Source organism: Ambystoma mexicanum, chromosome 13, assembly GCF_040938575.1.
Source record: "Ambystoma mexicanum isolate Mex_15411 chromosome 13, UKY_AmexF1_1, whole genome shotgun sequence".
Taxonomy (NCBI): Eukaryota; Metazoa; Chordata; class Amphibia; order Caudata; family Ambystomatidae; genus Ambystoma; species Ambystoma mexicanum.
The window spans coordinates 40324316-40336452 of NC_090938.1; the positions used below are offsets into that span (position 1 = coordinate 40324316).

At 50.1% G+C, this 12137-nt stretch overlaps 1 protein-coding gene across 14 annotated transcripts in view; it reads left to right on the top strand.

The window, feature by feature from the left end:
• Positions 1–12137, top strand: part of NFASC (neurofascin) — a 687691-nt gene that overhangs the window by 501424 nt on the left and 174130 nt on the right. For 10 of the 14 annotated variants that reach the window (XM_069633119.1, XM_069633129.1, XM_069633124.1 and 7 more), the window contains 3 exons: positions 5385–5500; positions 8549–8753; positions 10082–10204. In XM_069633119.1, coding sequence (XP_069489220.1) covers positions 5385–5500; positions 8549–8753; positions 10082–10204 — 444 coding nt within the window. The remainder of the gene's footprint in view (positions 1–5384; positions 5501–8548; positions 8754–10081; positions 10205–12137) is intronic. The other 4 variants (XM_069633127.1, XM_069633131.1, XM_069633128.1 and 1 more) reach the window with 1 other exon arrangement.

Consider the following 12137-nt stretch of genomic DNA (forward strand, 5'->3'; position numbering starts at 1 on the left):
CTGAACATGAACTGGCCACCTAAGGCCATTTAGTGCTCAGCTCACAAAGGTGACAGATTATATATTTGGGCGAGGAGGGATGTCCTGCCCCATGTGGCCATGTATGTTACTGAACACTGCAAGCATACTCCTCCAGCACCGTTATAGGTTGAATGGCGGGCTCTGGGGACAACAAGAACTTGCACATTTGGGCATTCATTTCTGGGCCTTGCAGCCTTGCTACGTGTGTCAAGAGGATATTGGGGAAATGTGGAATATTCATGAATATGGTGCGATAAAAAGAATGAAAGATTAGGGCCTTAGAAGGAGAAAGGGAGCAGGAAAGGAGTAAACAGGCCTCAAAATGGAGAGGAGCAGAGGGTAACTGCCTCAGAGATGGGCCTCAAAGGCGAGACAGAAAGAGGAAAAGAGGCCTCAAAATGGGGCAAGCAGGACAAGGAGGTCTACCTCATAGGAGAGGAAGGAAGAATGGAAAGGAGACAGGGTGACGGGCCTCAAAGGGGAGGAGGAGGAAGGCATCAGAGGAGATGGAGTGACCATGTGAGTGGCCTCAGAGAAGAATAAGGAAGAACAGAAAGGAGGAGGGGTAACAGGCCTCAAAGGGGAGGAGGAGGAAGGCATCAGAGGAGATGGAGTGACCATGTGAGTGGCCTCAGAGGAGAGGAAGGGAGAACAGAAAGGAGGAGGGGTAACAGGCCTCAAAGGGGAGGAGGAGGAAGGCATCAGAGGAGATGGAGTGAGCATGAGAATGTCCTCAGAGGAGAGGAAGGGAGAATAGAAAGGAGGAGGGGAGACAGGCCACAATGGGGAGGAGGAGGAAGGCATCAGAGGAGATGGAGTGACCATGTGAGCGGCCTCAGAGGAGAATAAGGAAGAACAGAAAGGAGGAGGGGTAACAGGCCTCAAAGTGGAGGAGGAGGAAGGCATCAGAGGAGATGGAGGGAGCATGAGAATGTCCTCAGAGGAGAGGAAGGGAGAACAGAAAGGAGGAGGGGTAACAGGCCTCAAAGGGGAGGAGGAGGAAGGCATCAGATGAGATGGAGTGAGCATGAGAATGTCCTCAGAGGAGAGGAAGGGAGAATAGAAAGGAGGGGAGACAGGCCTCAATGGGGAGGAGGAGGAAGGCATCAGAGGAGATGGAGTGAGCATGAGAATGTCCTCAGAGGAGAGGAAGGGAGAATAGAAAGGAGGAGGGGAGACAGGCCACAATGGGGAGGAGGAGGAGGGCATCAGAGGAGATGGAGTGAGCATGAGAATGTCCTCAGAGGAGAGGAAGGGAGAATAGAAAGAAGGAGGGGAGACAGGCCTCAATGGGGAGGAGGAGGAAGGCATCAGAGGAGATGGAGTGAGCATGAGAATGTCCTCAGAGGAGAGGAAGGGAGAATAGAAAGGAGGAGGGGAGACAGGCCACAATGGGGAGGAGGAGGAAGGCATCAGAGGAGATGGAGTGAGCATGAGAATGTCCTCAGAGGAGAGGAAGGGAAAATAGAAAGGAGGGATGACAGGCCTCAAAGAGGAAGAGGAGGAAGGCATCAGAGGAGATGGGGTGAGCATGAGAATGGCTCTCCAGGTACAGGTTCAGTATGACACAGGAGCTGCTACGTTCAATTCTGCAAAGAAAAGAAGACAACACTGATGCAGTCGGTGACGGGGCACTGTAAAGAATGCAGGGAAATCACCTTCAGCGACCCTCAATGTAGCACAGTGATGCAAGGGGACCCAGCTCTCACGGTATGATGCAGCCTTCTATCTTGCAGCCAAATGTGCTGGCATGACGTAATTCAGCAGGAGGGCGCCTTGGATGTCAAGCTAGGATTCCCCAAAGTCTCGGGTTGATACTCAAAATGCTGCCACCCCTACACAGTAACCAAGCTTTGAGTTGGACACCCCACTAGATTCTTCAGGGACACTTCCGAACAGGCGCACTTGCAGGATTGCCATGAGGCGTTGCGAGTGATTGAACCCTTGGAGTGGTGGGATCAAAGTGCCTTTGCAGGGCTTCTGAGATCAGGCATAAAGCAGGGCTCCACCAGGACATCAACGGGATTTGGTTTCCAGACCTCCTCAAGTGCGTCTCAGGATCATCCTTTGTTCTGCTTGGCTCCTCAGGATACTTGGCTCCTCCTTCTTCAAATCTGCTGGAATTAATGCAAGGCCCCTCTTCTTATCCACAGTCAGGTGAGTGCATGCACTCAGCCCACCAATGGCAAGATCTGCCCCACACATGCACCTCAGTAGTGGTCCAATCAGGGACCACTGTGGTTCTCAAGTTTGCATGCACACCAGACACCCTGGCACCAGTAATGTGGATTGGCACCAGACAGTCCCAGTCCACTTCCTATGTGCCTACACACGTGACCTGGAGAGTCCCGCAAAGGAAGCCGCTTTCATGGGCAAATGCATGCCAAAAAAGGAAATCCCGGGCCTGCAAGGGCAGGGAGAAGGCAAAGGGACAAAATGACCAAAGGAACAAACGAAAGACCTTGTGGCACGGCCATGTTAGACACTAGCCACAGTTGAAGCCATGCATGGTAAACGCAGTAAAGCTTGGTAAAAGGTTATGCAAATGAAAGAAAAGGCTGTTGTTGCCACTAGTTTGTTCCGTAGCACATTGTACAATCACCAAAAATTCCTATCAGGGTGTCTAGGGCCATAAAACACAAGGACCCCATTGCCCGCGACTGTAAGGTTCTTTGCGCAATGATAACATTTTCCCAACAAGCGGCAACAAAGTCGAAAGACTAAGAGAGGCAACATTTCTCAGTATTGACAGCCTGGAGGACATGTCAGTTTTCCCATAACAATGAGTGAACCCTCCTGGGCAGTGCAGCTGAAGGCTGTGCTCCACCGGCAAAAGTCAGATCAGAATACAATAAGAAATTGAAAATGTTTGGAGATCCTTGGACTATGGAGGAAAAGATGTTCTAGAGAAATCTTTTCTAACAGTCCTCAAAGGGGATGAGTGGCGAAGGAGAAAGGCATCAGAGGGGACGGAGTGATGAGGCTATGGAGAAATGTCTTGGGGGTGGTGGGTGTGGGGGTCTGGACTAGCAGCCCTCCAAGAAAAAGTCCTTGGAGAGGTGGGAGCAAACATGAAAAGAAGGTGGAAAGGTCTTACACGTAAGGCGGTATGAAGGTGAAATACTTCAGAGAGGAGCGATTGAGCAGAAAAGAAGGGGAAGGTCTCGGAGGAGAATGAATGAGGAAGAGCAGAAGCAAAGAGATGTTGGATCCAGAAGGGCCAGAATAGACGTCTTGCTGAGGAGGAAATGAAAAGGGGTGACATGTAAACTGTATTGGAATTCATTTGAAAGGCAATTGTGTAGTAGACAACCCTTACCGGAGAGCGCCTGGGGGAGAGGCCCAGCAAGGTCATCGGTGGAGGCCTGGAAGGAGGGAGAAGCCTTGCAGGAGAAAGCGAGAGCAGGGGGCAGAGCAAGGCCATTGGTGGAGGCCTGGAAGTGGAGTAGCCTTCCAGGAGATGTCTGGGGGGTGGGAGGGAAGAGGCCCATCAAGCTCATAGGTGGAGGTCTGGAAGGAGGGTGTAGCCTTGCAGGATATATCAGGGGGAAGAGGCCCGGCAAGCTCATAGGTGGAGGCCTGGAAGGAGGGTGTAGCCTTGCATGATATATCAGGGGGAAGAGGCCCAGCAAGCTCATAGGTGGAGGCCTGGAAGGAGGGTGTAGCCTTGCAGGAGATACCGGGGGAAGAGGCTTGGCAAGCTCATAGGTGGAGGTCTGGAAGGAGGCTGTAGCCTTGCATGATATATCAGGGGGAAGAGGCCCAGCAAGCTCATAGGTGGAGGCCTGGAAGGAGGGTGTAGCCTTGCAGGAGATACCGGGGGAAGAGGCTTGGCAAGCTCATAGGTGGAGGTCTGGAAGGAGGCTGTAGCCTTGCATGATATATCAGGGGGAAGAGGCCCAGCAAGCTCATAGGTGGAGGCCTGGAAGGAGGGTGTAGCCTTGCAGGAGATACCGGGGGAAGAGGCTTGGCAAGCTCATAGGTGGAGGTCTGGAAGGAGGGTGTAGCCTTGCAGGAGAGATTAGGGGGAAGAGCCCAGTTGGGGAGGCAGGGTCATAAGTGGAGTAGCCTTCCAGGAGATGTTGGGGGGAGAGGCTGGGAGGGAGATGCCCAGCAACTTATAGGTGGAGGCCTGGAAGGAGGGCGTAGCCTTGCAGGAGATATCAGGGGGGCAAGGCCGAGCAAGCTCCCTGGCAGGAGGGTGTCGCCTTGCAGGATATATCCGGGGGACGAGGCCCAGCAAGCTCAGAGGTGGAGGCCTAGAAGGAGGGTGTAGCCTTGCAGGAGATATGAGGGGGACGAGGCCCAGCAAGCTCATAGGTGGAGGCCTAGAAGGAGGGTGTAGCCTTGCAGGAGATATGAGGGGGACGAGGCCCAGCAAGCTCATAGGTGGAGGCCTGGGAGGAGGGTGTAGCCTTGCAGGAGATATGAGGGGGACGAGGCCCAGCAAGCTCGGAGGTGGAGGCCTGGGAGGTGGGTGTAGCCTTGCCTGGGACATCAGTAGTTATTTGTATAGTGCCTTTGATCCCTTTAATATGACCTCAACGCGTTTGTGGTGGCAATGCCCTCGGGGGACCGAAGTCCAAGGTGTGGGAAGCAGTGTGAAGGCTAGAAAGCGTGTGTGCATTTGACCAAGATAAGGAGTTAGGAGACCTGGTCACGCTCCTTAAAGCTACCCATGAGGTCATGCACATGGATGGGTGCTGAAGTGGAGAGGAATATGTGTGTTAGCAAGAACGGATTTGTTAAGTGTCCAATAGTTCATTGCTGCCTTCTGATGGAAGAGGTGTTGTGTGCCGTGTTTAGGCCTGGAGGAGCGTTGAGTCCAACTAGACCTGAATTTCTGTCGTAGGTAGTCGCTGCATTCTAAAGCCTGCGGGAGAGTAACCGTGCTGCAGCCGAGGTTCACTGAAAAGTGCGTGCATATGTACCTTGAGGTTCATACGGAGTCTTGTCTTTGAAGTAGTTGAGTGCTACAGTCATCTGTAAAAGGGGGTGTTATCGCAGGGGAAGAAGCACAGCAAGCTCAAAGGGGAGGCCTGGAAGGTGGGAGTAGCCTTGCAGGAGAGATCCGGGGGAAGGGACCAGCAAGGTCATAGGTGGAGAGCTGGAAGGTGGGAGTAGCCTTGCATGAGAGATCAGGGGGAAGGGACCAGCAAGGTCATATATGGAGATGTGGAGAGAGTAGCCTTGCTGGAGGGATGGCGCGAGGGGGAGAGGCCCAGCAAGGACATAGGTGAAGACCTGGAAAGATGAGGTCTAGAAGGATATATATTTATGTACAAGTAAGGAGGTCTGACTTTTTTCTCTTTTGTTCCCCTATTTCTCTGAAACCATCTCCCTGCCCTGTTCCGGCCACTCAGATCCCACGGCTGCCCCCACCGATATCAAAATCCGGGTGCTAAACAGCACAGCCATCAGCCTGCAGTGGACCCGCGTGCCTTCACCCACAGTGCATGGGAATCTGATGGAATACAGAGTGAGAGCGGCAACTGAGTATCCCTCTAACCCAGAGTAACTGTAATCCCCCTGACCCATCAAACAGCTGCAAACCCTGCTAGCCCAGAGCAGCCGTAATCCCACTGACCCTTCAAACCGCTGCAATCCCTGCTAACCCAGAGCAGCTGTAATCCCACAGACCCATCAAACAGCTGCAATCCCTCTAACCCAGAGCAGCCATAATCCCAGTGATCCATCAAACAGCTGCAATCCCTGCTAACCCAGAGCAGCTGTAATCCCACAGACCCATCAAACAGCTGCAATCCCTGCAAACCCAGAGCAGCCATAATCCACTTGACCCAGAGTTGACCTAATCCAGACATTACTAAATAGCCTTACTGACCACGTCCCTCAATCCGGAAATGGCACAGTGTGCAGAGTTTGACCATACAATCTTACCTTGACTATCCGTAAAATATCCACCTGGTTTGCCAGATAGTTTATGGCGCACACATTGCCCAAGTGCCACATAGCATTCTAATTGGTCCCCGTGCCCACAGAGGCCAATGCGTCCAGCTTCCTTTACTAGGGTTTATTTCTGCTTGTGCACTTTGGCAGCATGGGGGGCAGCACATGGAGTGTGGACTGCCCAGGTGCCCATCGCTCATGCATGTACACACCTCAGTCAATGGTTCTGGCCAATCCCTGTAGCCTCGTGCCATTGGTTCCATGGGTGAAGCATCTCTTCACTGCTGATGTTGGCATAAAGATGATCCTTGGAGAGCTCTGCCTAATCCCCCTGAGGACATCATTCTTTACCCAAGGACACCTTCTGGGGTCTCTGCAGCCCACTCCAGACTCCGGCCCCCCATGCCGGAGACATTCTCATGCCACCTGCCCTTGCATCCACAAATGAGTGCCTTCTTGTCCTTACAGCTGCTGTGTTAATAGCCATGGCAGGTGTTTGTTTGCCTGCAGGACTGGAGCAGTACCCCTGCATTCATTTGAGCGCAGCTGCCCGTCTGCTCCAGGGCTGGTCTTGCAGGCACTGGTGTTCTCATTGGCTATCTGTTCTGGAGAGGAGCATGTTCAGGACATCCTTTATGGTCGGTAGACATGGCTGTGGGTCTACAGCACTGTATCTCCTAGGCTGCGTAAATCCAACTCCCTTAGACAGATTGCCCCTTAGTGCTCTCTGCAGCACTCTCCAGCATGACGTCTCTCTGCAGGTCTCTTCGAGTGTTGAGCTTTCGACCTTTAGGAAACTGTTTATAAAACCCCTCTTCCCTATTGTGTTAGCTTGAGTGAAGTGCAGAAAGGTTACAAAGAGCACCATTTAAAAAAAGAGGGCAAATGACCATTGAAGTCATGCATCCTTATCTCAGTGTTGGGCACGAAACCAGCTGCTCCCATCCAAGCCTGCCCTGCAATGGTGGCACCACCGCTGGTGCATACCCACTTCAGAAGGTGTCTATGTCACTGCTTCGAGGAATGATCTACATGTATTCTATGAATGAATCCTGTACATTTTAGCTAGAGGTTGCACACATGCCCACTCTTTTTAAGGCTCTGGATATCCAGAGGGAGCTAAAATAACCCGGTTTGCAGGAGCAAGTCTTGCCGCGGTGCATGCTGGGGACTGAATATGGTATGGTACTGAAGCATTGTCTTTGGATGCCCTGAAGTCACTGATGTGTCATATGTACTGACCTCCAAGACCCTGGGAGGTGTACCCTGCTTGTAGGCATGTAGGGCTGGGCCTTTGGTGAAGTCTCACTAGATGACATGGCCAGCCTAGTGGAACCTGTACGCAGATACACCGGCGTGGAGCTAGCTGGATAGCGGCGCATTGGGTCCAGCCATGGGGCCATTTCTGAGAAAGGGGCGGTGGATTCACCCCTCTTGCCCCATCGGTGATGGCGCTTATCTTCCTGGCACTCCAGTAAGAGTTGCTATTTTGCACCTGTCTATCACTTATTTATTATAAACGACATGTGGAGCAAAGAAGAAGGCTTCAAATAGTACTAATCCCAAGTTGCTATACATATGGAAATGGGTTTTACTAAGTGACTCCTCCTTAGAGCTCTTCTCTGCCGCAGCGAAAGAGAGTATGTAATATTCCAGTGGGGGAGCACACTGGCTAGGAGGGGTACAGGTAAGTAACTTTCCCTAATAACAGCAAACACATTGCGGAGTCTGGCGCCGCCTAACATCATTTACTACATAAGTTAACAGAGTGTTGGGTCCTCTGCAAACCTATGCCAGGACTCTCCTCAAAGCATGCAGCCCTCCCAGTACTTCCCCAAGGCATGCTGCCTCTCACTACGTGCCTATGGCATGCAACCTCCATCTGCACTTTGGACTTGTCTCACGTATAGCTAGTATATCTCAGGGTCTGTGCGTGTAGGCATCTGTGGTGTGCATTTGAATGTGTACTTTTTTGGGTCTAGTGTTCTAGTATCTCTGCTCATAAAGTTATGTTTGGCAAGAGGCTGTAGGTGTATTAACAAACTTGATGTTGCCTGTTCTGACTTCAAATGTGTATGCACACAATATGGTCTTCATGCAGATGAGGGTTGCACACCCAAATAGAAGTTGGGGCGACTTGCTTTTAAATTATATTTGGAACATGTGTACATTCTATATTTTGCTTCTCTGAGGACGTGGTTTGGTACAACAGGTTTGGTACTTGTATTGCTTTGGGTTTGTGTTTGCATGCGGCTTTGGGTTTGTGTCTGTGTTTGGGGTGTTGGTTTGTGTCGGTATGTGTGCGGAATTCTTTTGTGTATGTCAAGTTGTGTAGGGTTGTATATAAAAGTATGTAGCTCTGTGCGCCTGTGCTCTGGGTAGAGTCACCATTGCATTCTTGTTTTAGTTGTGAAGGAAGAGATCAGCATTTGGCCATTTCTGTCCCAGGCTTCTCCCCCCACGTTCAGTCACTCTCTGCTGGTGTCCTCTTATGAGGATGTAAAGCCCTACCTAACCTTCTGCAGCTGCCCTAACCTGCTCCACTCTTGCCTAACATTAACCAGCGCTAAAGGCAATAGCCCACGGGCTCCCGTTTACCTGCTCCTCCTGTCTGTTAAAGGCCTACTTCTGGCGGGAGAGCAGTCTGTTGAAGAACCTATGGGTGTCCCGGAAAAAGCTGCATGCCAGTTTTGCCGGAGACCGTCTGCGAGGTGTGGTGTCCCAGCTGCTGCCATACAGTAACTACAAGCTGGAGATGGTGGCGATCAACGGCCGTGGAGATGGGCCCCGGAGCGAGGCCAAGGAGTTCACAACTCCCGAAGGAGGTAGGATGGTCACAAAGCATTGTACCTTAGGGTGTTGGGTATGTCCGTCTGTCTATGAGCAGAGGGGAGCATCGGGCCAGGATACCCCAGTGAAGTCCTGCAGCCAAGTTCAGTGGATAGAGGTGAAAGGGATGATTAATTAGAAACCCATAGGGCCTTCAAGAATCAATGCGAAGAGGGCAAGTAGAACACCTTGCTGCCCGCAGAGCTCTCTCTCCATACAGCAAAGCGTGGCCCTGCTAACCACATGTAGGAAATCTATAAGTGGCCCGTTGATTCATTTGTCCCTAGTTTGGGTCATATCTCATTTTATTTTCCATTCCCTAAGCTATTACCCAAATGTTTGGTTTTTATTTTTGGGGGGCAATAATAATGTTACCTCTTCCTTTGACTCGAGCGTCCTGCCTGGGAATTCCACACACTCACCCCAAGTATGTGTCTGATTTCTGCAGGATGCTGCAGCGTGGAGGAAACCTAATCAGTCCTCATTTTAATGGCCAGAGTAGTGTATGTGAGTGGGTCCTATGAACATGGGCTGACGACCCTAAGTGTCATTTGAAGCCCATCCAATCACAGAATACCCTCTAAGTGGAGGGGCATGGAGTAGACTCCCAGTACATGCCGTACTGGCATGATTGATCACTTCTCCATCATAGGATCACACTCATCATTCAAAACCTTTAGAATAAACCCAGTGATTCACTGGGGTCTGCACCGGAAACCCGAAAATATTCAACTGTCCTTGATTATTATATTGAAGATTTCCAAATGGAAAAGTAGAATTTCAAGTCTGTGATTTTACCTTCTCCATCATGGGATGTTCAATATTAATCCTTGATAATTGAACAGCTCTGCTCCTCAGCTGGGCGTTCTCTGCCGCGCCCGCCCACAGGGATGATTCTGAAGGTTTGTGAACATGATGCAGAGCTGTGGTTACAGGTAACCAGGTAAGTAACTTTTCCCTTTTCACCGTGGAATTCAGCTGTTTCATGAGCCACGATGGGGGAATGATTCTATACATGTGAATATAGCCAGATATCCACTTTGGTGAACTATCCACCTTGTGAAGGAAGGATATCTCAGGGGCAACATGGTTGCAAAGCAACGCAGCGCAACACAGGTTTGAATCCGATCCCGTGCTTAAAAACCACTCGCTGGTATTAAGCGAGTTATAAATGAACAATCAAAAATAAAATAAAATATGCTCACAGGTAAGTTAGTGTTCCACCCTTTTGGGGCGGTCCCCTCTCCCCCAGGAAGTCGTCCTTGATGAGATAAAGCGATTTGTGTGTCTGAACTTTACCTCTTCTTTTCTCTCCATCTCACAGTGCCTGGACCCCCGAAATATTTCAAGGTCATGCAGCCCAATCTGGAGAACATCATCCTGGAGTGGGGTCATCCCGAGAACCCCAATGGCGTGCTCACTGCGTACTCCCTGAGATACCACTTGTGTAAGTGCTGATTGCTCGTTAGACCATGTTGGAGTGTACACTGTGTTCTCGGGGGGGGGGGCCGGGGCATTCACAGTTAATTCTGAATGCGCTTTTATGTTGTACCTTGTTTCCTCAACAATGAACATTTCTCTGAAGGATGACTGCGGCGTGCCTGTGTGCCCAGGGGTTATGTACAAGATGCAATCTTGCTGGACTTTGGCACAGAGAAAGCTGTGCAGAAGGAACTAGAGCAACTGAGGGAATGTGGGCGCAGCAAACCTGCTCTGTGTACTTAGAACAGTATCTGTGACCCCGTGCCCGCTGCTAAATAGATGCTGTACTTTCTTCTTCTTTTTGCCCCTATCCCTCTCTTACTAATCTCTTGGGTTCTTGTTCTTTCATCCCCATTACTGCTGCCATTTTCACAGTCTTTCATTGACTTTTTTTCTGTTCCCCTATTTCAATTCTTTCTTTCTGACCCTTGCTTCTACCCCCTCTTCTTCCTCTCTTACTCTCTCCTGGCTCCTTTTTCGCATTCCTTCTCTCACTCGCGCCTCACCTCTCCTCTCTCCCTGTGCTGCTCTGATTCTCTCTTAACTGTTGTCCTATTCTCTTTCTATCGCAACATCATGGCAGTCGCTCTTCTCCTGGTCTGCTCCTGAAAGTTTCTTTTTCATAGGATTTCTGAGTAGCTGACTCCACTGAACCGCACACAACTTTTGAGCCTTCCCCTTGAGGGATGGGAGGGAATGCAAAAACCCTTGTCCTACTTCTGGCTCAATGGGAAGGTTTACCCCATTGGTTGAACTGCAGGGAGGGGTTACACTTCCACATTCCCTTTGTGCGGCTTCCCCACGAAGCACCTTAGTAGGGGTCATACTGTACTCCTCTTGGGTGGTTGGTGTTCCTTGACCAATGCCAACAATCATGTTTTTCTGGTCTTGTCTAGTGTTTCATCCAGAGGGAAAGGGGGATTGTGTGAAATGTCATCGTCTTCTCGGTCTGTAGAGAAAATCCGGGTCACCCCAGGTTCCGGTGGGCTCTATGAGGTCCTTTTTTTAAAGTTAATTGATTTGTATTGAAAGTTAAGCTGTGAGGTCCTTCGTAACCTTAGAAATCCATGTAGGGTTTTTCTACGGGCCTCTTCGATCCCGATCTAGATGTTCTCCAGCTTGTTCCACCTGACCAAGATGTGGATTCTGGGAGTTGATTCCCAGATTCTGAGCTTCTCGGGGCAGGCTGGTTGACTTGACCTTAGGATAACCTTGGTGACATACGCCAGAAGTCAATGACCATGAGGCCACTTCATCAGAAGTGCCAAGATGTTCATACTAAAACCAAAATATGGACAATCTTGGGTTAAACATCTTAATTCTTAAATACATAAAATGGTGAAATCGGAAGAGCTTACGATGCACATGTCGTATCGGGCTCCCAGATCAGATTATATAACACCTAATCTCCAGGGGGAGAGACCTGGTCTGAATTATGCAGAGCTTTCATACACATGCATGTCTGCCCAGCCTATGTTTTTGCCAAGGTGATCTCCATTCTGTCAGTGCTAATGCAGCCCAGCCTGCTCCTTGTATTCCGGGGCTTGAAGTTCTGGTTCTGTAATGCCCTAAACAAGCACCTACAAATTGGAATGAGTCATGTTGGCAAGTAGGGTTCTTTAATACCATTGAGCGACTCGAGCGCCTTGACAAAAAAACAAATAGGAGCACAAAGGCCATCTGGTTTTTAAACATTACCTAAATACCAAAGCACCATTATAGGATCACAAGAGGGACTCCATATGTATGTTGCGTGCAACAGGTGTTAAACAATGTATACATCGCATTGGTTGAACATCTGGAATTAGCAGCTATGGATTCATGTCAATAGAGGATTTGAAGCACTGCTGTTTAAGAAATAAAGGTCAGATGTACCACTATTTTATGTGTGCTTGTGC